This window comes from Polypterus senegalus, chromosome 1, assembly GCF_016835505.1.
Source record: "Polypterus senegalus isolate Bchr_013 chromosome 1, ASM1683550v1, whole genome shotgun sequence".
Classification (NCBI taxonomy): domain Eukaryota; kingdom Metazoa; phylum Chordata; class Cladistia; order Polypteriformes; family Polypteridae; genus Polypterus; species Polypterus senegalus.
The window spans coordinates 247447540-247472414 of record NC_053154.1 but is presented as its reverse complement, the minus strand read 5'-3'; the positions used below and the strand labels follow the sequence as shown (position 1 = coordinate 247472414).

At 35.2% G+C, this 24875-nt stretch overlaps 1 protein-coding gene across 1 annotated transcript in view; it reads left to right on the top strand.

Annotated features, from left to right (window-relative positions):
- The window catches only part of bicc1b (BicC family RNA binding protein 1b), a 394885-nt gene that overhangs the window by 285233 nt on the left and 84777 nt on the right, over positions 1 to 24875 (top strand). Inside the window, exons 4-6 of the mRNA XM_039771563.1 lie at positions 3795 to 3874; positions 11023 to 11181; positions 20198 to 20251. Of these exons, the coding sequence (XP_039627497.1) occupies positions 3795 to 3874; positions 11023 to 11181; positions 20198 to 20251 (293 nt within the window). The remainder of the gene's footprint in view (positions 1 to 3794; positions 3875 to 11022; positions 11182 to 20197; positions 20252 to 24875) is intronic.

Sequence of the window (24875 nt, the reverse complement as noted above, 5' to 3'; positions counted from 1 at the left end):
TACTTTGGTTTTAAAAGGTCGGATGTAGACCATTATGTTCAAATGTGTGAATACTGTTTCTATACTACTGGATAATACTGCAAGCCAAGTTGTACTTGTTTTATTTTTTTTCAATACAGTGTAATGTACCTGGGTACTGTGCAATAGTGTGACGACATGTAGACTTTAATCTCTACACTTATGATGAGAATAAAGTCGACATGTTGACTTTATTCTCGACTTTTCTACTTTATTCTCGCTGTTTATGTCAAGACTAAAGTTGACATGTTGACTTTATTCTCGTAATTTGTCATTAAAGTAGAACATCGTAAACTAAACTTCATCGTTAAATGAATATTTAATTTACTAGATTTTCTGAAACACTATCATAAGTTATATAGCACATTAAATGCTTTGTGTTGTGTTCCCTGGGCCATGTTAAATCGGTACGGGCTTCTTAAACTGACTTCCTCTTGTACTGAGGAAGCGCCGGCAGCGATCATCACACAGAATACATTCACTTCATAATATTCCTACTCCCTGAACATTTAGAATACTAAGATAAATACTTGATATAATTTTCATGATGAAATGCATTAAAGCATGTATTAATCATGTGGGGGCATGGCGGTGTGGAGGTTGCACTGCTGTCTCGCAGCAAGGGGGTCTCGGGTGTTCCCTGCCTTGAATCTGCATGTTTTTCTGGTGGGTTTACTTGGCATTCTTCAGTTTCCTTTCAAAGTCATGTAGAATGTGGGGTTTTGTTATGCTATATTGATCCTGCTAGTGTTTGTTTTGCTCGTATTCACCCTGCAATGTGCTGCCGTTCGGGATTTGCTCCTGCCTCACACACAGTGCTTGCTAGGATGGGCACAACCCTGAATGGATGGCATAATTAAACATGTATAACGAAGATTTTTTTAAAGTTTTGAACATTCCGTGGGCTAAGTTTATAACTAGTTTTAATTTCACAAAGACGTTTATCTTGTGGTGATTGGTTATGTGGAGAAAGAAAAAGGAAGAATAGGAACTGGGGGTTTGGTATGTCAGAGAGATAGCACGCATGCAATAAAGAAAGCCTGCTCACTACTGTGCATTTTTAATACATGCTTTAATGCATTTCATCATGAAAATTATATCAAGTATATATCTTAGCATTCTAAATTTTCAGATCAGGAATATCATGAAGTGAATGGGTTCTGTGCAGTGATCGCTGCCAGCGCCTCCTCTTAGTGCGGAGGAAGTCAATTTAAGAAGCGTGATTAACAACTGGGTCAGGGAACACTTAACACAAAGCATTTAATGTGCTATATTAACTTATGATGGTGTTTGAGAAAATCTAGTAAATTAAACATTGATTTTAGGATGAAGTTTAGTTTACGACATTCTACTTTAATTATAAAATAAACTATGAGAATAAAGGGAAATGTCGTCTTTAATCTTGACATAAACGTCGAGAATAAAGTGGAAATGTCGACTTTAATCTCGACATAAGCGTCAAAATTAAAGTGGAAATGTCGAGAATAAAGTCAACATGTCAACTTTATTCTCGACTTATAGTTTGTTTTTTTCTTCACCTTGGCCCTAATACGATTCCATAGGGCTATACCACAAATAGCCTTATAAATGCAAGTTGCAGTTTTATTATTTATGTATATAGCTTAGCTTGAAGCAAGGTCCATATTAATGCAATTTGCCTAAATGATGGTTCAGTTGGTAAAGATGTCATCACCAAGTTGCACTTGTTTTGTTTTATTTTATTTTTATTTGGTGAATACTGTGTAATGCACCAGGGATTGAAGTATTAGTATTATTACTGGAAGTCGCACTATTATTTATTTTATTGTTATTATTTATTAGTTTAAATATTATGCAGTTTAATGATGGTAATGTTGTTTAAAAAGTCACTTTAACGTGTCAGTGGACAGAGATTGTTAACATTAATAGAAAGTGTAGTTGGTTTACAAAAAATATTTAATATTTATTCCTTTTCTAAGACATGTTCAGTGCAATACAACTTTTGACAAGCACCTCTGGATATTTTACTAAGTCTAAATGCCTCTTTGGATGGTTTGAAATATGTTGTCAAAATTATAGTTTAAGTTGTTTGGAAAATGTGTTCAATAAAAAGGTTCTATATTTTGACTGCATCTATCATGCAATGTGATTCCTTCTCTTCATTAGTGCCACCCCCTTGAAAATGTATTACTTTATGGGGCCATGCAAACCTGTATTAATACTTGTGTGCACATTAAAATGTTTTTTTTGTACAATGTACACTTCTCATGACAGTGGAATAGGTTATTCTTAGCTAGTCTACTGCAGTAATTGCAGTGGAAAATGTTGTTAACATCCACTCATACATGGGAAAAAATACCGTCAAATACCGTGAAACTGGTAAAATTTTGAAAAATACCATGATATAGAATTTTGGTCATACCGCCCAGCACTACATTATATACAATAAAGCAATTTTGTTTTTTGTTTTAATAGTTTTGTTTTAATCTCTTTTTTTTACCTTGCTTTTTAATTTGGAAGCCATGATAAAATATATATGAAATTTATAACAGTTTACATATAGTGTTTTTTTATGATTAACTCTTTCAGAGTGGTCAAGAAGACCAGAAACTAATAGGTTTGAACAAAGAAGCTAGGTTTTAAAATCTAAGCTTTATTTCTTAATAATTTTAGACAATAATATAAGTGTAATAAACAACCTATATGAATAGCAGCACTAGGAGTGTCAAAGGAAAAGATGTCTCTGGAATAAAAAAAAATGTTTTCTCCTCTCAATTTGATTTTGTATACTAATATAGTGGATATTTTAAACCTAATTTTAAAAAAAAAGCAAATAACAGTTTTTTGAAAAGCATTTCATCTTACATTTGCATTCTTGTAAACAAACATTTTAGGAGGTAAAATTATGGCCTTCTATCATTATAATATTGTTAAAACTGCTTAATTCAAATTTAGGCTTGTGGGAAAGCCAAAATGTATTCTGACAGCATCGAGTTCAAAGTAGGAAGCACTTCCTGGATGGGAATCCAGTACCATCACAAGGGTAATTGGCAATTAACCTAACGTGCACGTCTTTGCAGAATGAGGGAGGAAGTCCATGGAGAAAAACTTGTACTCTGTTTGGAAGAACATGCAAACTGAACACAATCAGTTACAGGGGTTGAGTTTCCAACCCAACACACTGGATCTATGAAGCATCAGTGCTATCCTATGTGCTACCATAATCCTCATTTTTCTATTTTCATAAATGGTAAAACAGATTTTGTTTTTACATTTGCCTCTTAGTAGGCCTAAATAAAAGAATAGCAAAATAATTTCAGTTGCATAATGTTCCTTACTGAAGAAACATGTCATAAAGCAGGTGATATTAAGTTGTCTTTTTAAATACTTATCAACTTGATGTGCACCTCTATAAAGCATATTTTTGGTGTTTCACTGTAATGTTTTTAAATGTTGTTTTTTCTTCAGAAAACTTATTTTACATTAGTGTTGCCAAGATTTAAATCAATTAATTTAACCCTTAAATTTAATTCAATTTGTGTGTCACTATACCAAAAAAGGCAACTTTCAAATGTGCAGGCAAGGTATTTCATATTTGACTTCGTTCTTATTTCATGGTTGGTGAATCTCAGTCTTCTAGACTACTGAAATCTATAAGTAAGAACTGTAGAATTAGTTGATTTGTAGTGACATCTTACAGTAATAATGTATTATTTAATGACATCCAATGATATGAATGTTTCAGATTTGACAATTAAGTACACTTCTAAATGTTCTTTCTTGCACTGCTTTAACAGATCCTCACATCAAAGTCTCTGGGAAGAAGAACAAAGTGAAGGAAGCAAAAGAAAAAATTATGTCAGTCCTTGACACAAAAGTAAGCTCACTTTAGGCATAAATTCTTTGCCATTATTGTGTGTTGTTGACAAATTGAACTGTTTCTCGTAATTGCTGCAGGTCCTTTCACATGCAGGTATTAGGTGTCCCAGTTACCTCAACCCTTAATCGAATGTCTTGTTTTTAAGAAGTCAGGAAATTGTAGTTAAGCTGTGTTCAGGTCTGACTCCCTGACGCTACAAGTGACAGACTGTTGAGTAGCAAGTTATGCTTGAAATTGCAAATGTTAAGTTATATGTGATAGGCTTTCCTTTTTGAAGTGGTGTAACCTGAGTTGATCTGAAGCTTGCACAGTTTGTCATGTGTACTTGCCAAATTCCTGCGAAACAAAATGGGCTGCTGCCAAAGACTTCTATGCATATTGCAACCATTGTCTGGGGTGGAACAGAGTAATGAGCTGTGAAGAAAACCAGAATTCAAAAATTGTGTGTAAAATATGTAGAACTTTGTATGGTCATTTTAGGATAGGTTACAGTACACATTGTAATTGGCTGCTGGACTTGGAACTTGATCCACACCTCCTCATTAAGACGTGCCAAATTTAGAAGCCTCTTCAATAATTTGATGTGCCCAGATTGTATCCCATTGTGATATTACGTCAGTATTATTGAGAGAAATGACTAGATGTTTAGAGTTCTATATTCAGAAATAATTTGTTTAGAGCTTGCACATTGCTTATTCAACAGTTTCCTGTCATCCAGCCATCATGCCCTACAAGAGATATTGTTTTAAATAAATAATAGCAGGAGGGTATGATAGAGAGCACATGATCATAACAGTTTTAGAGACATTATGGGAAACATCTAAAGCACTTCTGGGCCATCCTAAAAGTGATCACTGCCTATGACTATCTGTTGTTTGGCTTGTCCACATTCCCAAACCTGGCGTTCACACTAAACATGTCCTTTTATCTTCAATTTCTGTTTGACCTGCCCTCTACCTACCCTAAACTGCCCTTTTATTAAGGGAGCCCAGGTACTGCGTGACAAAGCTACTACAGCTTTTAGCTAATGATGATCTGACACTGGAATATGGTAGTGATTGAAGGAAGCATGTTGCTAAAACCTCTGTTTATGAAAGTTTCTTATGTGTTCAGACTTGAACCACATGATAGCTTATTGGTATGCAGACTACTTTTTATCCAGACAAGATGGAATTTGTTTTGATCATTCACATTATACCTAAAATAGTTTTTCCCCATTCTGAGTATGAAATATATTCTACATTCAGTTTGAAATTCAAATGTGAATGGTGCCCTTCAGATATTTCATGTACCTGTCATGCCAAGAGTAGCCTTGGGGATGTCACCTTTTCATTAGTTTGCAATATATACTCAAGGATTTAGAGGGTTTTACACATACTCTTGTTGGAATATTATTGGGATTGTTTTTATCCCAAAGGAGTTTTTTTTTTTTTTTTTTTTTTCCTACTTGGACTTGTTGGACTTTCAGATAGTGTATTGCAAATGAAGACTACCGAGTATTCATTTAAAGTGTAAATTTGGTAGGGGAGAGAGTGATAAATGTGTGAGACTGTGCTGTCTGTTTCTGTGCTGTTCTGCTTCTTTATTGTTAATCCCCATTAAAGCATACAGTTTGTATTGCTAAATACACTTACCCTGAGTTTGGAAGTTGTCTACTTCTTACAAAGCGCGGCATTATTACTACTGCCCTGCACAGAAGTTTTACTCTACATTTATTTATTAGTGAAAAGCAAAACCGCACATTTCAATAAGGTGGCACAAAAATAAGCAGACACTTTTTTTTTTTTATAGAAACATTTTCAATATTTACAACAATACTCGCATATTTTTGTGCATACTCAAGCATTTGTAAACAACAAGCAGCATGTAGGGTTATTACAAAACATATTTCATCAGCCGCAATCTAGGCATCTTTACAGTAACTCTTTACCAGGTTTTCTTCTGTTTTATTCCATTTATATCTTACAACATAGCACTGCTTTGTTAAACTAGGAGAGAGGGAGGGACCTCAAAAGATGCTATGACAATAACTATTAAGATATTCTTCCCTATTTAAATGTAAAAAGCAAAAAAAACATTTTAATCAGCTCGAAATATTAAATAAGTTAAGGAAAAACTAGTATTTTTATTTATAGTTTGTAAAAATTACAGCTATACTGACATATTTTACAGAATAGATAGGTAAGTGACATATATCATAATGGACTAATTATGAAACTGTTCACATCAGCAGTCTGCACTCATTTTTGTAGCCTGACCGGCTCCTGCACCAAAAACAGTATTATTGTATTCACTTTTGCTTTGTTGTATGACCTTACCTTTCACTACCTCTGCAATTTATCAGTTTATGTCACTTTGACTATCTCTTGTGTTACCTTTTTATGGGGGTGATAATTCATACCAAACTGTACACCAAAAAGAGATATTTAGCAAGCTTGTCTTTTAGCAAATAGCTTATTTGCCTTTGAAAGGCTCGAGTTGCATCACCACAATCAAAAACCATCTTTCCCTGGTAAATAAATATAATCTTTCTCCACATAGAAAATAGTCTTTAGTATACATTTGTTATATATATATATATATATATATATATATATATATATATATATAAGCAGCTATCCAAAATGTGTTACCAGGCCTATCAGCTTTGCTTGACATGCATTGTGTGAAAGGGCATCGGCATTTTACCAAGATAATGAAGTACATAGCATATGCCTCGGTGATGCTGGATGTGTACTTTATTTTCCAAGTTTTGGGAAAAAATTGTAATGCACAGATACTGCATACCAACAATCATTATATCGATTGACATCCATAAAGAAATCAAATCATTGTATGTTCATTTGATTCAATACATACAATTATGTGTGTATGTAATTCAATACATGTGATCAGGTCTACATGTGATTCAGTACTTGTTATGGCATTTCAGTATAGCTATAGTCAAATCGTATATTTTCTTTTTCCTGAAAGATGTCACATTCATAGTCAAGTACCATGTTCCATTGGTCCATCAGTCCTTCCATTTCCACAAAGAAAGCCCACTATTTATTCTCGCATTTTCACATATTATAAGGTCTGCCATATCTATGAAAACATTGCGAGTGGGCCACCTTCCGGTGCAGTGTTGCTCACTTGTAGTTTGCTCTGACCACAGTGTACCATTTTATGTGTTCTTCTTTCCTTACGTCAAATTGATGCTGGTTTCATAGTTCTCTTCCTACCACCTATATCAAGCCTAGACCAAGACATGAGATTGTTCTTGAGGAAGGCTTTTAACCTACAATTGCTCCACCCTGTGTATGATGCTAATCTGCAACTTGCATGGAAGACTTGGGGGTTGGTGGCAGGATTGGCACTCCAGCCGCTGTTAAAAAAAAAAACAAAAAAACACACTGTTCAGTGTGGTGCTGAGGTTTCATCCTCTGCACTTGAGTCCCAATCCAAGTAGTTTGTTGTGTGGTGGGTGCAGCAATGCACCATCAGTGCATGGTCCCAAATGTTGTGTTTGTGTTAAGGACTTTACTCAGTATGTGTTGGTGGTAGTTGTTATTATGTGGAAGCTCTTAACCATAAAAACACAGGGCTTTTAATTTATTATGGAAGACATCATTTATGTTATTACTTATGCATATATTTTATTAGCTCTCATAGTTTTTCATAATCCAGTTCAGTTTGACCTTCAAAATTAATTAGAAACCTAAGCAAAACCAACTGCACTTCCATCTCTACAAGTGTACAGTACATATCTGACTTGTACTACGTTTGCATTTAACAGCTATGATAAACAACTATATTACATATCTATCTATCTATTTATCTATCTATCTAAAAAACCACAGCATGTACACAGTGATGCTGTAGTCATCTTGCAGTCTCTCCCATCTCAGCTTAAAAGAGTAGACAAGCTTCATGCCCAAGTGAGAAAACGGAAAGTGAACATATGGCCAGGTCAGCAGCCAGTTTCAAATATTCCCTGCATCAACAAGCGGGCAAGATACATGTTACGCGTGAAGCATGCAAACTTGCATTTGCACCAGCAGTGCAATTAGGGGGTTGTCAGCGTCTCAAAAATCTCATTATAATATATATAAATACTGTACATATATACATATACACTCAGGTCAAATTCCATTAGAATAATGTGCTTGGGACTAAAAAATAATTTGTTATAACAGGGATTTCATTACATTGGAGTTGGAACATAGAGCAGACTTTTGACACATACTGTAACCAAAGCTGACTGCAAAATGCTTAACTTTATGGAAGCATCTATTTTCTTGTTGTTAGCATCAATTGCTGCAAGAATTTCCAACTTTGTCTGTAAAGTAAGCTGTTTTAGTTACATAAACTACACCCCTCGGTGTAGCACGCAGTCTTTAGCATTAGACTTTGAGGACCAGGGGATGGGGATCTCCCTTGGTGTCTAGAATACGCGACTCTATATCGAAATGGCGCACCTCTGTGTCCATAACACAGACTTTCCAGAGCCAACACCTCTCGAGTTACATAAACGGCACATCTAGGAGTCCAGAGCACGCACCCTTTAGGTGACGTCACCTATGAATTCCTATGAATGATGGTTGCAAATGGCTGCTGTCCATTCTTTTGTGAGTCACCCTTTTTTAACCTCAAACATTTTTACATAAAAAGATCATGATAAAAATTCAGAGGAAATGAAGGTCACATTTGTAAATAAGAATTGTTTTAATGTATAAATTTGAATCCACAAAGTTCAAATGCAAAAAATTTTAAAATAATAAAGATTATGGTGTGCCGGGTAAATTCTCTGTGAATTTATAAAACATGTTGGAAACTGGATGAGTAGCATTAACACGAGGGAAGCGCAGCAGTCTGCTCTTTTGCTGAAGGGCAAGCCAAAACTGGATCATTAGTCTAATAAACATGCTCAATGAAGTTAAACCATACCTCAAAAAACCCTGAAATAAGTGACAGAATCAAGCTGTGGCAGACCTCCAGAACTCCCCAAGTACAGATAAAGTCAAATTTAATTGAAAGTTATCCCGGCCCAGGACATGCCCACAATGCATCTGGCCTGCAGTAACCCTCCTTTAGCTAAGCTCTGCTGCAAGACTGAATCGTAATTTTTGGGCCAAGTACAGATGAAATATGCATGTTTTGCTGCCTCTTTTATAAGAAATTACTTTGTTGTACTAATTTTGCAGTTAAAATACACTTTGCTGTAGTGAGGTTTTTAAAACATTAATTCTATCTGAAATTAACCTGCACCAAAAACAAAATAAATAATTTAAACAAGGATTTTGTTAAATCTGAGTTCATATTGAAATGTAAATATATGTACTGCATGTACTGTTTATTATATGTTAACTTGTACTTTCTCTATTTACTAAGGAAAAAAAGAGCACCAACGTGTAACATTTTGCTACCAGACTCATAGCGTATCGGACATCAGCTCCTTGTTTCTAATCTTTTTCACTTGTACCTCCTGTGTCCGTTTTGTATTTCAGAGGTCCTATATTTTCATAAAAGCAAGTGCCCTTACAAGCCTCAAACTTAGACAGCATTATAATGAACAGTGCAGCAGATCAGCAAGGGAAAGTAGGTGGAGTGAAAGCTCATGTATCATGTAAAGCACTTTGAGCTACATTATTTGTATGAAAATGTGCTATATACATAAATGGTGTTGTTGTTGTTGTGAGGACTCTGATCCCCTTTGAAGACAAAAATGAGCGATGTTTCTTCAGCTTAATGGCTAGTGAGAACCCTTTCTTAATGAGACAATAAATGGTCCTCTCAAGGATAATTAAACAGCTGCTTATGTTGGTGTTCATCCTTTTTGTCTTCAAGGTCGGATCACTGTCCTCGCAGGTTTTCACACCACATGACTACTACCCCCTATAGAGACTCATAACGGCCACAGGTCTAGTCGCTACACTGATTTTCATGACTACAGTGGCTCTGTTCCTACTGACTCATCAGCTCTGCTGTTAAGTGAATGTGTGTTTATTGAACAGTTTGCTTTGCTATGTGATATTTTGGTTGTTACATGCTCCATTTCTTTACTTATTGTGCTGCTTTGGCACTCATAGATATTAATATGTGCAACCCTGGTACTGCTTTAGAGTTTTCTTTTATGTAATTCTGATCAGAATTGAGTGGTCCAGTTAGAATAATTTCTAAGCAGAGCTGTAATGGGTGCTGTAGGGTATGGAGGGTGTGCATGTTTGGGAGGTTTGGTGGAATGGGCACAGCATGTGTCAGTACTTCTCTTCTTCTTCTTGATTCTCTGATACATGGCTGATTATACTGTAGATTCTTGGAACATTTGGGGTAAAATGATTGAGTATCCTTGATTGAAAGTGGTGCTAGATGTTTGACATTGTTTTTTGTTTTTGTTTTTTTTTATTTAAAACTGAAGGTTTGGCTGTTATGCAAAGTAGTACCCTGTCTTGGGAATAAGCATTATCAAGTGTTCATCTTGTCTTTTGCCCATTCCAAAAAATGTTGAGTGGTCGTCTTCTGCATCATAAACTCCTGATTAAAATTCTTGGGTTAGGTTATGAGAGCATGGACCAGTTTTGTTATTTACTACTTGAAACTGTAGAAGGAATGTTACTCTTTCAGATGAATATGCTCCCAACCCAAACTAACCTTCCTTTTTTCCTTTGTTAACTGGTCTGCTACTTAGCCTTCATGGTTATCAATTTGTTCTTAACATGGACACAAATTTAATCTTGTGCCAGTATCCTAGCTGTGTCTTAGTTTGTTTCTTCTATCCTCTCCTGTGATATCCCTTTTGCTCTTCAAGTCTTCCTTCTGTCTTTCTATGGGCACACCAAATGCAAAGATGAGGTACTTCTGGCTCCAGTCTCTCTAAATGAAAGTCCTGTGTGCAGTTTGCAGGTAGTGGCATGGATGGGTGCAGTGACTCGATGTAGCTGTAGTGTTTGTTTTCTCTCTCTCTCTCTCTCTCTTTCTTTTGTCTTGCACTAATCTGTATTTCCATTTTTATTTAATGCATATTTGATCACATATATCATAAAAAGCAATGACAGCTTTGTTTTTTTATTATAGCCCTTAAATTGAAATTGAATATAAAACTTTTCTTTCCAGTATTGTTAAAGTACTGTATATATTTATGTATTTTTATTTTTATCATCCAGAGTAATCGGGTCACTCTGAAAATGGATGTTTCGTACACTGAACATTCGCATGTAATTGGTAAGGGAGGAAACAACATTAAAAAGGTGATGGAAGAAACAGGTTGTCATATACATTTTCCAGACTCCAATCGAAACAACCAGGCTGAAAAAAGTAATCAGGTAAGTTTGATCACCAGTTTACTTCTCGTTGTTGTTTCTTTCTGATTTAATAGGAGAAATCAAATCTACATTGTAATAGTAGTTCATACTGTACATGCAGAAAGAAAGATGCTTTCACAAGGAGAGTTTAACTTGGGGGCTTGATTTTGTGTTAATGAGTGTTATGAAAAGGTAAAATGATTTATGCCAGTGTTGTACCTTAAGAGTTTGTTTTTACTGTAATCCAGAATGTGTTCTGAACATGTCCTTGAATGGCATTTAACTGGTCCAGTACAATACTGTAAACAATATGGTAAACTTTGTACTGTAAACTGGGACCTTAATTTCCAAAATGCTCAGTCAGTGTGTTCAATTACTGTGCTAGTATTATTTTGTCATAGTTGCAATTATGTAATGAGTAATTTGTTTGACACAACTACCCTGAGAGCCATAATAACCCAATCAATGAGGAGACAGTTTTATGCTTTTACATCACATAGATGCACATTGCTCCTTTGTCTTTCTAAATGGCAGTCACTTTGCAGTTAGACCTTATGTTTTATAGTGCTAGCAGATGACATACTAAATCTGTTTTTAATATTTAAAGTTTTTCTTGGTAATATGATATAAACCTTCAGGCTTAATGCTAAAGGTCGTCTTTGTTTACTATCTCCTTTATTGTTGATTTTCAGCAAAGCTGTATGCATTATGTGACATAATAAGCATTGTATATGAACATAGTTTATTTAATTATGTTCTCTAATTGAACTGCAAGCTGAACACTTACTATATAAATCCAAAATATCGGCCACTTTGTTGCATTTTTACTGTTTGCTTTTAAACCAGCTTTATTTTATTAAAACTTCAAATACATTTATTTTTTTTTATTTTTATTTCATTTAACTGCTGCCTTGAAGTCCCAGGATGTCACATTAAATTACTTTTTCTGTGATTTTCACTCACAGACCTCATTCACATATTCTTAACAAGGTGATTCCAGTGTTGGCACACTTCTATTCTCACATTCGTGTAGTGTGACATAACCAAGTGACTTGGTTCAACCAGTCTACGACTTGTCATGAAAAAATTGAAACCGCTTTGATTTTGTTTTAAGTTGTGGTGGTTGGCTCATAATAGTTTGAAAGTTAGAAACGTAAATAAAAGCCATCATAGATTTGTGTAATTGTTCATGTTGTGTTGTCCTAGTCATGAAATTTAACTTACTCTGGCGACTTAAAGGTTGGTGGCACATTACATTACTTTAATCAGTCAAACAACCACAATGACTAAATCCTAAATTGTAGAGTGAATATGTTAATAAGTAGTAGGTAATGTATCATGGGCTAGTATAAATTGATTGTTTTTAAAATGTTTACTCCAGTAATGGTTACCTACCATTTTGCTTTCAACGAAATTTTTTTCTGTAACCTATGCTTAAAGTTAGTCAAAAAATATTAAGATATTGTATTCTTTCTTATAGAGACTAGTTTATGCCTATTGTACGATCAGGATGGCTCTGAACTGAGACAAGCACAATGTGGTTGCAAATTTTTGATTCCTGGTCTAAAGTGCAGACAATTCTTTACATTCAGAATTCACCATTCATCTTCAATGAAATCTTCTTTATCTAGCTCATGGTCATAGGTACTAGAACCTGCCTTGGCAGCACCAAGTGTACACCAGGAGGTAAACATGGAGGAATACTGTTCCATTGCAGGGCATACTTGCACTCTGTAATATTGAGGACTAGCAGAGATACGTAGAGCAGCCCACAGTGGGGGAACCAATTTAATTTTACAACGAAACATAGCATGTAGTATTCCTCTCTATAAATGGATATAGGATCTGTTTGGTGGAGAAAGGTTCATCAGTGTAAATTTGAATATCAGAAAAACAAACACACATTCAGCTTTATATATTAGACTATTTGGAGTCTTACTTGCTTACAGCTTGGCCACTGCCTGTGTGACATTTGTCTGGGTAACTTACTTGAATATTTAAATATATGTGTGTTACATTAATTGCAGGCCAAAATTGACAGTGAGTGTGGGTGTAGCTTTGAATATGAATATGCTCAGTGATTATTCAGTGATATTAACAGCATTTTGCTGTTTTGGCTCCTGCCTTTAGCCTGATGTGTACTAAGTAGACTATACAATATAGGGGACTCTGAATTCAGTTTAAAGTCCTTAAATATTTATGGACTCATTAAGAGACTAAGTGTTTATATAGAAAAATGCTTTTTATAATGACCATTAACAGAAAAAATGTATTGTTGTTTTTGTGGTGAATAGGTTAAAGTTTCAAAACTTGTTTAGCTAAATGTTATGAAGTAGCTTATACCTAATGCTTATAAATGTCTCAAAATAAAGAAATCAAAATGAAACAGTTTGGTAAATTCAGCTTCTGTTCTGGTTACACATTTCATTCAGTTTTAGCTTCTTGGTGTCCTAGACTAGAATTTCTTCCTTATTGTCTGCTCACATGCAGTAGATTTATCATACATATGGTAAATAATGTGGTCTAAATATTTTTTAAAATACTATTTGCCATTTATTCTTTTTCACATTTATTTTGGTGATTTCCATCAGGCACTGAAGTACACTAAACATCTGGGCTGTGAAAAAGTTGAAAATGTAATGGATTAAAAGCATTGATTGCTCTTTGTGTGTTTTGCTTCTCTTTTATTTCACTGAAATTTACACTTGGAGAGCTTTTATGGGTATGCTGCTGCAATAATAAGAGTTATTCATCCTTGTGAAATATTGTTTTTATTTCCTATTGTCAGTGAGTGCCAGGATCTCTGGGTGCCAGGAATTCCTTTTTCAAACTGTAACTTGTTCAACAATGACTAATTTATTAGACATCAACTCATGAGGTTATTGCTTTTGTAGTAGCAGTTGACATAGGCATTATGACAAAAAAGTAACATGTTTTCAGTCTCCTGGAGCCTGTGTAGTTAGTGCTGTGATACTGGGGTTAACCCACCTTTGTATTATGCAATTGAAACTATGCAGTTGTAGTTTACAATTTAAGTGGAGAATTAAAGGTATGCCTCTGTGTGCTAGGTTCATTCTCTTTTCACTCATGTTCCTTTTTTTTTTTATAAAAACTATATTCTCAGTTTTTATGTTCTGTATATTTAATGTTAAATCCATATCACTAGCTTGAATAGCCTTTAGGAGAATAGAATTATGCAGAGGAAGAAAGTTTAATTATCATTTGTTTTAAGAACTGGGTCAGTTAAGTCAAAGAGGGATGTGAGATTAGAGGAGCAATATGTAACCTCTAGTGGTATAGTACTTTCACATAAACATGTTTTAATTTAACATTTCAACAGGTTAAATGATAGTGTCTTTGTCTTTAGTGCACACAATGGATACAGTCCGTCCAATTATAATATATTTATTATAAAAAATAAACCACTGATGATAAACTTTTGTTATGTTCACACTTCTCTGATGATTATATGATGCAATAAATTTTATAAGGGGTTAATAAATAAATCAGTACACGTATATATTCCGAGAGATGCATAAATTAAATATATTCCCATTTCATTAATTTATCTGTATACTGTATATCTGTATGTAATTCATATGACTTAATGAACATTGTTTGATAGTCTAAGTTTTAAGTTTTTATAATTTTGTAGTTGTCTACCTGTATAAATGTGACCTGTTCAGGTGGAGGAGTTATATAACTTGTTTGACAGCTTTTCTCACAGCTTAAATAGGTCAAAAAAGGAACATGTAATATGTCAATGTAATGTAATGGATGGCTAATAATTTTCTTGATCTAAATCAAAATAAAACAGAGGTGCTTATAGTGAGTCCACCAGCTAAAGCCCAAACTGGTCTTGGACTTCTCGGCTCTATCTCTGTCTTTTCCAAACCTCAAGTCCGCAATCTTGGTGTTATCTTTGACAGTAACCTCTCTTTTGAGAAACAAGTAAATTCTGTAGTTAAAGAGTTTCTTTTTCCAACTTCGTGTATTAGGTAAGATCAAGCCTTTTTTATCTTCTAAAGATCTTGAGAAAGCTACTCATGCTTTTATTTTTTCTCGCCTCGATTATTGCAATTCGCTGTATTCTGGGGTTAACAAATCTCTGATATACAGGTTACAGCTGGTCCAAAATGCTGCCGCTCGCTTTCTGGTTGGGGCAAGGAAGTATGTATTTCTCCTATTTTAGCTTTTTTTTACACTGGCTGCCTGTCAGTTTTCGAATTGATTTTAAAATCTTGCTGCTAGTTTTTAAATCTTTACACGGGCTTGCTCCTGCCTATTTATCTGAACTGTGTGTTTTACACCAGCCATCTTGAGTGTTTAGATCTTCTGGTCAGTTGTTTCTTGTTGTCCCTTGTACCAAATGTAAAACCAAGGGGGACAGAGCATTTGCAGCTGCTGCTCCTCGCCTGTGGAATCTCTTTACCTCATCACATAAAGGAGTCGTCTACAATTAAACTGTTCAAAACAAGATTAATGACTCACTTCTTTTCACTTGCATTCAGTGATCTTCAGTAATACTGATGGTTTCCTCTTTGTGATCATATAACATTATTTCTATTTATTTATTATCTATCTTATTTTATGTTCATATATTTTATTACTATTTATGTTTTATTGTTTTTGTTTTTTTCTTTTATTCTATTATTGTAAAGCACTTTGACCGCAGCATTACTATGTTTTTTTAAATGTGCTATATAAATAAATTTACATTCACAAATTTACATTGAACATGTAATAGGTTGAGAAAAAAAAACTATTAAGATTTTTTTTCTTTCTGGCTTTGTGTAAAGTATATCAGTATTGTAAGGATGTATAGCATATGATTTTTTGTTGCAAATGAAGAAAGGCCACTTTGTTTGACAAGTCCAGTTAAATTCACAGACAGCAAGGATTCTTAGAAAAGATTCTTGATTTATTGAAAAAGAGATGGATTAGATCCAGATTGACAGGAGGGATCTTTCAAGAGCAGAGTTTTCAATATTTTTTGGAGAAAGAAAAGCTAGTTTGAAAACTCACTATTTAGCTTTTGATAAACACAGGTTAACTGGAATTTATTGACAAATATATTGTTTTACCACTGCAACTTACATAGGCAAGTCTATATGCATTGTAAAGATGAACCTCTTTCCCTTTGAAAACTAACTGTCTGGGAACTTTAAAAAGCAGACGGAATAATGACTGATAGGTCACTTTGATAAGCAAATGCTCAAATAAAGGCAGTTGCTTAACTGCAAACTCTCACAGTGTAAATGCTCCATCAGTCAATCATGGCATCATAAAGAGATACATCTATAATCATTTTAAAGTGAAATATCTGCACCCTTTTTACTGGATAAAAGTTGAATCTTTGAAATGAAGGTGATCTTAGTTACTGAATGAAAACCTTGTGCACGCTTGGTGTAGGCTGTGCAGGGGCCATTTTGGCATGCTGTAAAGACAATAGGGAAGCATAGAAAACATGGAATGTACAGTTTTACCAGCTCCATGATGCAAAAAATGTCTTTGACAAACCAGGAAGTAAGCCTATTAGGTGTAAGGTCTGGAACAGTTATGACAAAAGGGCATCATGGAAGGAATTGAAACCGCTAACTCAAGAATTCTTGACTGAAGGCTCTGCAGGTTAGTTTTCCTAAATATGGCACACAACACTGTGAAGAACAGAGGAAAAGTGGGAAGCCAGGGGTTAACTCGTATGAAAATAATAGAACTGATGTAATTAATTGCAATGAAAACAACCTAAAGGAATACAATTTAATGAAAATGACTTGAGAAAGTAAAGAATATGATTCATGTTGATCTTAAGCTGGATGACCTCAGTCAGTGTTATTCTTTTTAATTATTCTGAAAAAAGGTAAGTTATTGAAGTACTTCCATCTGGAACTCGAATCTTGACACTTTCAAAACAAAGAGATATGGTCGTTTGATAGGAGAGTATGCACCTGTTGGAAGAATAGAAATCTATTCTTTCTAAAGTCTTGTGTTTGCCATGCTGATATCTTTTATTGTATATCTGCCCAGCTCAGGATGCTGTTACACTGTCAACAAGCAAGGAGAGAGAGAGATGATGACTATATAAACCTCAGTTTGTGTATAACAATTAATTACAGTAATTTGAAAAATATCCTGAAATTCTTGCTGGCTTAATGAATTCTGCAGTCTAGTTTTAAATTTGTAATGTTCAGGTTATTGCTATTTTATTTTTTTGTGATTTGTCTACTATTGACCAAAGCCAAAAATGAGACTCATTCACAGTTTCAAGGTTGAGGGGCAAAAAAAACCTGTTGCGGTTTGAAGAATATCTTTAAATCAGGCATGCGCAACCTTTCCGCTATTGACGGCCGCACTACAGACTTTTTACTTTAATAACGGCCGCACTACAGACTTTTTACTTTAATAACGGCCGCCAGTAAGTCCAAGTAAACTTAATAATGTTTTATGATTTATGTAAAAATTTACAGATTACACATTAAAACAGAGTATGATATATCTGACAATATTCAATTTACTGGTCTACATATGTAAAAAAAATGTCTACGAAACGTCATATAGGACAAAAAACCGGTACCTGTTTTTCAGATATTTCATTCTGGAAAACGCTGCTTCGCACAAATAAGTGCTTCCGAAAAGAACGAGAATGTTCCTGGCCAGTTCTCGTAGTTGTGGGTATTCTACTGCTGATTTCCACGTATCCAGCAGGTCGCTTTCTTCCGTAAACTTTTTCACAAGCTGCTCATTGTTCTTCAACTCTACTAGCTCCATTTGTAGATGTAACGGTGCACTCTCTGTCTCCACCAGATGAGGAGAAGCAACGAGTCTTATTGTTGCTGAAATCTTTTCGAAATCTTGAAAGCGGTTAGCGAATTCCTGCAACAGCCGTCTAAAGTGCCCGAAAAACGGACGGTAGGAATTTGGTCAGGCTTTACTTCTTTGCTGTCAATCAGAGCCGTCACTGGAGTCCAGAGACCCTACACCTGCACGGCCGCCATTACGTACACTTTTATATACACGTCCACGGCCGCCAAAGTCCTTGCCCACGGCCGCATGCGGCCGTACGGCCGCAGGTTGCGCACAGCTGCTTTAAATGTAATTGAAAAGAAAGAGAAAAGGGCAATATGAAATGAGCCTGGCAAACCCCTAAATACCACTCTTCTCACATGTACTGAAGGCCTTAAGCACTCACACAATCACTGAGGTCATTACATTAATGTGTTTTAGCGGAACCTAATCTTTTTTTTTTCTTTTCTCATCTGTACATGTTTGCCTTACAGTTTCTATTTCCATTTATTGGTTTAATGATACCAGTGTAATTTTTTGGAATTTTTGTTTTTATACCATACCTCAAATATTTTAGTTCACAGAACATTACATTTCAGAAATTCATGGAACATTCAATATCAAGGAAAAAAAACAAACAAGTATACACGCTATAGCCTTATGAACTGCTCGCTGTAAACACTTTTTTTAATGAGTTTTAAGCAAAGGAAAAAAAATGAACATTTGAAAAATCCATAATTTAATAAACAACTAAGAAAAGTAACATTGCAACAATTCACACTACAAAACGAAAAATGAACATTTGAAAAATCTGTAATACAAAAACTAACCATAAACCTTGCATGAGTCAAGTTCTGGCATAAAGGAAGTGAGGAGGAACTGGGTGGAGAGGAGATTACAGTTTTGAGGTAAAGTCTGTGACGATGCGGGTTCGCTGCATGCTCCCATCTCGCTTCCGGGAGCCCTTAGACCCGTCAACGTCGGTAATGTTACCGATGAGCATGACAGTGAGGCACTACTGTACAATGGAGCAAGGGGATGGTGCAAAAAGTGCCAAGTGCTTTTATTAAAATCAACAAAACAACAATCAAAAACAAAGTGCAAATTAAATCAAGTGTTTTCAGAATCCTTCAATAAATAAATAATCCCATAAAAACAGAAGTGATGTGGAGGTTAAAATCCAATAGAAAAAAGTCTTCATTAAATACAATGAGGTTAAAACCATGCTCGAAGCAGTCTCTTTAAAAACAAGCCAGGTGCATTTTTTAACTGGTGAACCCCGCTGCCTTCTCGGCCTTTTGTGGCCAGCCGTTCCTTTTCTGGTCACTCTAGCTCCTTGATTGCTTAGCTGGAGCGACTGCTACCTTCTGCCACACCCCTGCTTGGGCTCACTGTTCAGCTGCCTGCCTGCCTGCGAGCACACGCTCGCTCGCTCGCTCACACTGGTTCTTTCCACACTGCTTCCTGCTTACTTCCTCACTCCTCAACCTCCATCTTTCTTTTCTTTTTCCTCCCTTTAGCTGCCTCACGCTTCTATTTATGAAGAGGACGTGGCAGCTGCAGCGCGGCGATTATTTAAAACTGGCCTCTTGACATGAGCTGTGGACCCGCTATACCACAAAGTCCCTCTGCGCAACGCACGTCTGACTAAGAACAATGTACTGTACAGGGAGAAACTGAATACGTACGTAAATCACTGGCATGTATGAAATGGAAGGGAAACTGGCTTGTTCGTCTCCCAAGTGTGCGGTCGTGAACAGATGCAAAACTTTAGCGAACTTTGTGACCCGAGGTTCCACTGTATGCACACATTTTGCGAAGCACAACAAAAATGGAAACGTTAATGCAAAACAAAATCTGCTACAGCAAATAGATGTACACCTCAATATTTTGTATAAGGACTGTACTGTATTTTCCCATGCAGTGCTTAGATATATTACTAGCATTGCCCATTGAGGTGATGTGTGATTATTGTAACTACAGGTGTTACAGTTCTCTTTCTATATCTTTTTTAGATTATTTTGCAAAGTGCTTTTTGTACTTTTTAGCCTGGTCCGGCTTTGCCTCTCTGTGCATTTAAAATATTGCTTTGATGGACTTGATTTATTTTTATTTTAATTAAACTTATTTTATTTGCTTAAAAGCAGACATTTTTAAATATATATTGCTGTAGTTACTTTAGTCTAAGTCCCCTGTTAGGAAAATATTCTTGGTATTTTGATTTAAAATTCTTCCTTTCATGTGTCATTCTCAGGTCTCAATTGCAGGTCAGCCTGCTGGTGTGGAATCTGCAAGAGTCCGAATTAGGGTAAGTGAGTTGTGTTCATTGTGGCTCAGTGTGTGTGCAATAAGATCTCCAAAAGGACTGGAGAAGAAAAATAAAGCCTCACAATGTGTTTATTTATTTTACTTTTTATTAGCTGCTTTTTTTTTTTTATTTAATTTAATGGGCTTAGACATCATCCCATTGCATCTGATTTTCATAGTTCTGTGTGGGAATGCTTTTTTTTAATGTAACAAACATTTAATAAAAATTTAATTTATCTTTGTTGTCAGGCTCTAAAATGTGCTGGATCTTGCTAAGTTTTCTGTGTGTATAAATAAGGTTAAAATATTTCTAACTGAAGTCACATCTTCAGCTGATAGAATAGGAATGAACCAGCTTTAGAAATTAGTTGAAATTTTAACTAACTAAAGAGTAACTATCACTGGATTTATTGAAGTAAAATTTTACATGGGTGTGAACAGCAACTCGCATAAAACACCCATTGAAATATATACACAAACCATTACAGTACATTTTCCTTGCTTAGCATTTCCAAAATTTTTCATTATGCCATACAAATTAATAAAACAACTACAACAGTGCTTAATATGAAATTTATCCTTATTTCTACAATTATAATAATCAGGACTGTACAGTAATCCCTCCTCGATCGCAGGGGTTGCGTTCCAGAACCCCCCGATAGACGAAAATCCGCAAGTAGAAACCATATGTTTGTGTAGTTATTTTTATATATTTTAAGCCCATATAAACTCTCCCACACTGTTAACATTATTAGAGCCCTCTAGACAAGTAGAAGTAGAAACCATATGTTTGTATGGTTATTATTATATATTTTAAGCCCTTATAAAAACTCTCCCACATTGTTAACATTATTAGAGCCCTCTAGACATGAAATAACACCCTTTAGTTAAAAGTTTAAACTGTCCTCCATGACAAGACAGAGATGACAGTTCTTTCTCACAATTAAAAGAATGCAAATAGATCTTCTCTTCAGGAGCAGAGAATTTCAGAGGGAGAGAGAGAGAGAGCTCGTAAAGAAAAGCAAACAATCAAAAAATCAATACTTGTGCTTTTAAGTTTGCCGCGGCATTTTTTAGAGGAGCGTTAGTATCTTCTAAGCAAACAGCCTCTGTGCAACAGCCCTCTGCTCACATCTCCTCCGTCAGGCGAGAGAACGCCAGAGAGAGAGAGCGAGATTAAAGCAACAATCAAAAAATCAATACGTGTGCTTTTGTGCTTTTAAATATGCCGAGCACCGCAATAAAGCGGCATTTTTTTAGAGAAGCGTCAGTATCTTTTAAGCAAACAGCCTCTGTGCAAACAGCCCCTCCATCAGGCGCAGAGAATGTCAGAGAGGGTGAGAGAGAGGCAGAGACAAGCAAACAATCAAGCTCCGCGCGGGATGCATTGAGGAGTTTTAGTTAATATGTAATACATGCTCTGATTGGGTAGCTTCTAAGCCATCCGCCAATAGCGTCCCTTGTATGAAATCAACAGGGCAAACAAACTGAGGAAGCGTGTAGCAAAAATTAAAAGACCCACTGTCTGCAGAAATCTGCGAACCAGCGAAAAATCTGTGATATATATTTAGATGTGCTTACATTTAAAATCCACGAAAGTCGAAGCGCGATATAGCGAGGGATTACTGTAACTAGGGCTTCAGTTTGACTCAGGATGCTGGACCACTACAACACCATGCTCACATTTGTTAAATGATGTGCCATTTTAAAGTAAAATGTAATTCCCTGCACCTGTTAAATAATGCACAGTTGTATATGTGCCCAGGTATCAATTTCACAGCTGCTATTACAGTATATAAGAACACCTGCATTAAGCAAAACATAAAACTAGGACATTGGTAGTGTATTGTGTTTACTAATTTAATAAGCTCAGTTAAATTATTGAAAAGAAATTAAAACTGGCCAATAACTTTTATGAAACTGTTTTGTTGTGGACAGTATGTGGATACATTTCTTCTTCTTTTCGCTGCTCCCGTTAGGGGTTGCCACAGCGGATCATCTTCTTCCATATCTTTCTGTCCTCTGCAACTTGTTCTGTTACACCCATCACCTGCATGTCATCTCTCACCACATCCATAAACTTTCTTTTAGGCCTTCCTCTTTTTCTCTTCCCTGGCAGCTCTATCCTTAGCATCCTTCTCCCAATATACTCAGCATCTCTCCTCTGCACTTATCCAAACCAACGCAATCTTGCCTTTCTGACTTTGTCTCGCATCCGTCCAACTTGAGCTAACTCTCTATCCTTATTTATAAAACTATCCATCCTCGTCACACCCAGTGCAAATCTTAGCATCTTTAACTTTGCTACCTCCAGCTCTGTCTTCTGCTTTCTGGTCAGTGCCACCGTCTCCATCCCGTATAACATAGCTGGTGTCACTGCCAACCTGTAGGCCTTTCCTTTCACTATTATGGGTACATATGTAATCCACTAAATATAAACGAATCTTTGAGAGTTGTATGTTTTGCCTAGACAGTATTAAGTGTGCCAAAATTGCTTCTGTAGAGTAAAAAAAATGGTCTAGATTTAAAATGATTTTATAGTATATTTACACTAACATATTGTGCTCTATAGAATGTAGCTGGGACAATGGATCCATGTGAGAAGAGTAGTGTAGTTTGGGCTAAACAAAATTCTGATCTCATTATAATTTTGCAGCATTACTGACAGAAAATAACTGTTGGGCTTCATTTTAAAGAAAGTTTCCATGTAAAACCCTCTGTTGGCTATTTAGCAGATTCCAAAACAGCCAGAGAAATTGAATCACATTTATTTTCTTTATGAATGAGTGTTGCTTTCACAAGCAATTTTAAAAACACCTAACCATTTTGAAGACTAGGTTAGCAAAATAAAAATGACACTTTTTGCTTTTCTTTCTTCCCCATTTTCATCTATGGATAGCTCTTTAATATAAAAATGAATTGCACATGTGTTCATTATGCTACATAGGCAAAATTTTCTGTTTAAATCTTTGCAAGCATTCATATGAAGAAAATCTTAAGTACTAAAATAAACTTTTGCTCTCGTACTGAACATATGGAGCAAATCAGTTGAACAATTTAAACAATGTAAGCTGCAGGCTTGTGGTTTTCTTGTTTTCAGTGGGTGTTGCTTTTCCATTTGTGCATTTTGTTAATGTCCAGACTCTCTCCTTATATTTCACCATCATCTAAATTCCTAACACTCATTTCCTCTCTGAGGAACTCTGTAAGGGAAGCAAAAATGTACTGGTGTTTGTAAAATTCCCCATTTTATATATTAATTTTTTATTCTGTGGATTTCTAGAGCCAATTAATAAGTTAATGATCTGGAAAAAAGCTACGTTTTGTGGCACTTATTTTTAAATCTGTCTTTAGATTTGTTTCAGGATTGTCAAGAACAGATTAAACTTCTATTATTAAAAGGAAACTTAATGTAAGAACATGCTGTATCTTTCACAAAAACAGGGTATCTCTCCCCAGATGTGTGACCATAATTATTTAATAAATTCCAAAAAGTGGGCATAAAATGCTAAAGTTTTTTTGTTAGTCCATTTTCAACATGTTTGCAGTTTTTCTGTTATGTCACATTAAATGTAGCATATTTTAAAATTTTAAGTTTAGTGTGATCCAGGTTTTATTTGACAAAAATATAGATTTTTCTTTTAATGACATTTTAAGAAATGAAAATAGTCCGTTTGATAAGCATTATTGTTACCATGCATGGCTTGGAAGTTAAAACATCCCTCAAAATAGTCTGTGAAAACAACATAAAACAGTTTTATACATTCAGTAAATTGGTAATGTTTACTGTTTCACATGAGGTTTTTTTTCCTGTTGATTTATTTATTTATTCAGCTTCTTAGAACCGTCTCTCAGTATGTAAAATATTAGGATGAACATGTTTATGGCTATAAGTTGTCTTTGTTGCTTTTCTATTCATGTGTCATTAGCTTATGGTTTCAATTCAGCTGTAATAAATGCACATTTAAACTCAACAAATACGATACAAAAGTACTCTTAAAAAAAACAATTTTCCTGAATTTTTTTGGAAACAAATTTTAATTTAAATGAAAAAACTGCAGCATATATTGTAATGTTGAGTTAGTGATTGCCATCTGTTTTTTGGCTACTGGTCAGCTGTCATTTCATCTGATTAATTTTTGAAAATAGCCCATTAACTAAATGATGATGCTCTTGGGCCATTACAGTTAAGGTGATAGGTTTATAGCCTTGTTTGGGCAAAACTAAAATAAAACTCAACAAGTATATGTATTCTTGTTATTGTGTGTGCATGAACTTAATAATTATATGCAGTACATAAACAAAAATGTGATGTTGTGATTTTCTGTATGTGTATGTATTTATAGTGTGTGTGTGTGTGAATTGATGTGCTTACTTACTGACTTGACTTGTTGCAGAAAACCTAAGGAAGAATGGTTTTTACTAATGGCTCAGTCTCATGGCCCTGATGACCATAAGAAATCTAGCCTCAACAGAAATTTCATGTAATCTTGAAAAGATCAGAGAAAATGAAATTGAGTCCTCCTTTAATAATCAAAAGGACAATCTTAGCCCTGATATAGGCTGTTGCAGAATAGTACAAATTTTTCTTTATTGGGTTGCCTGTCTGACTTTCACCTGTTACG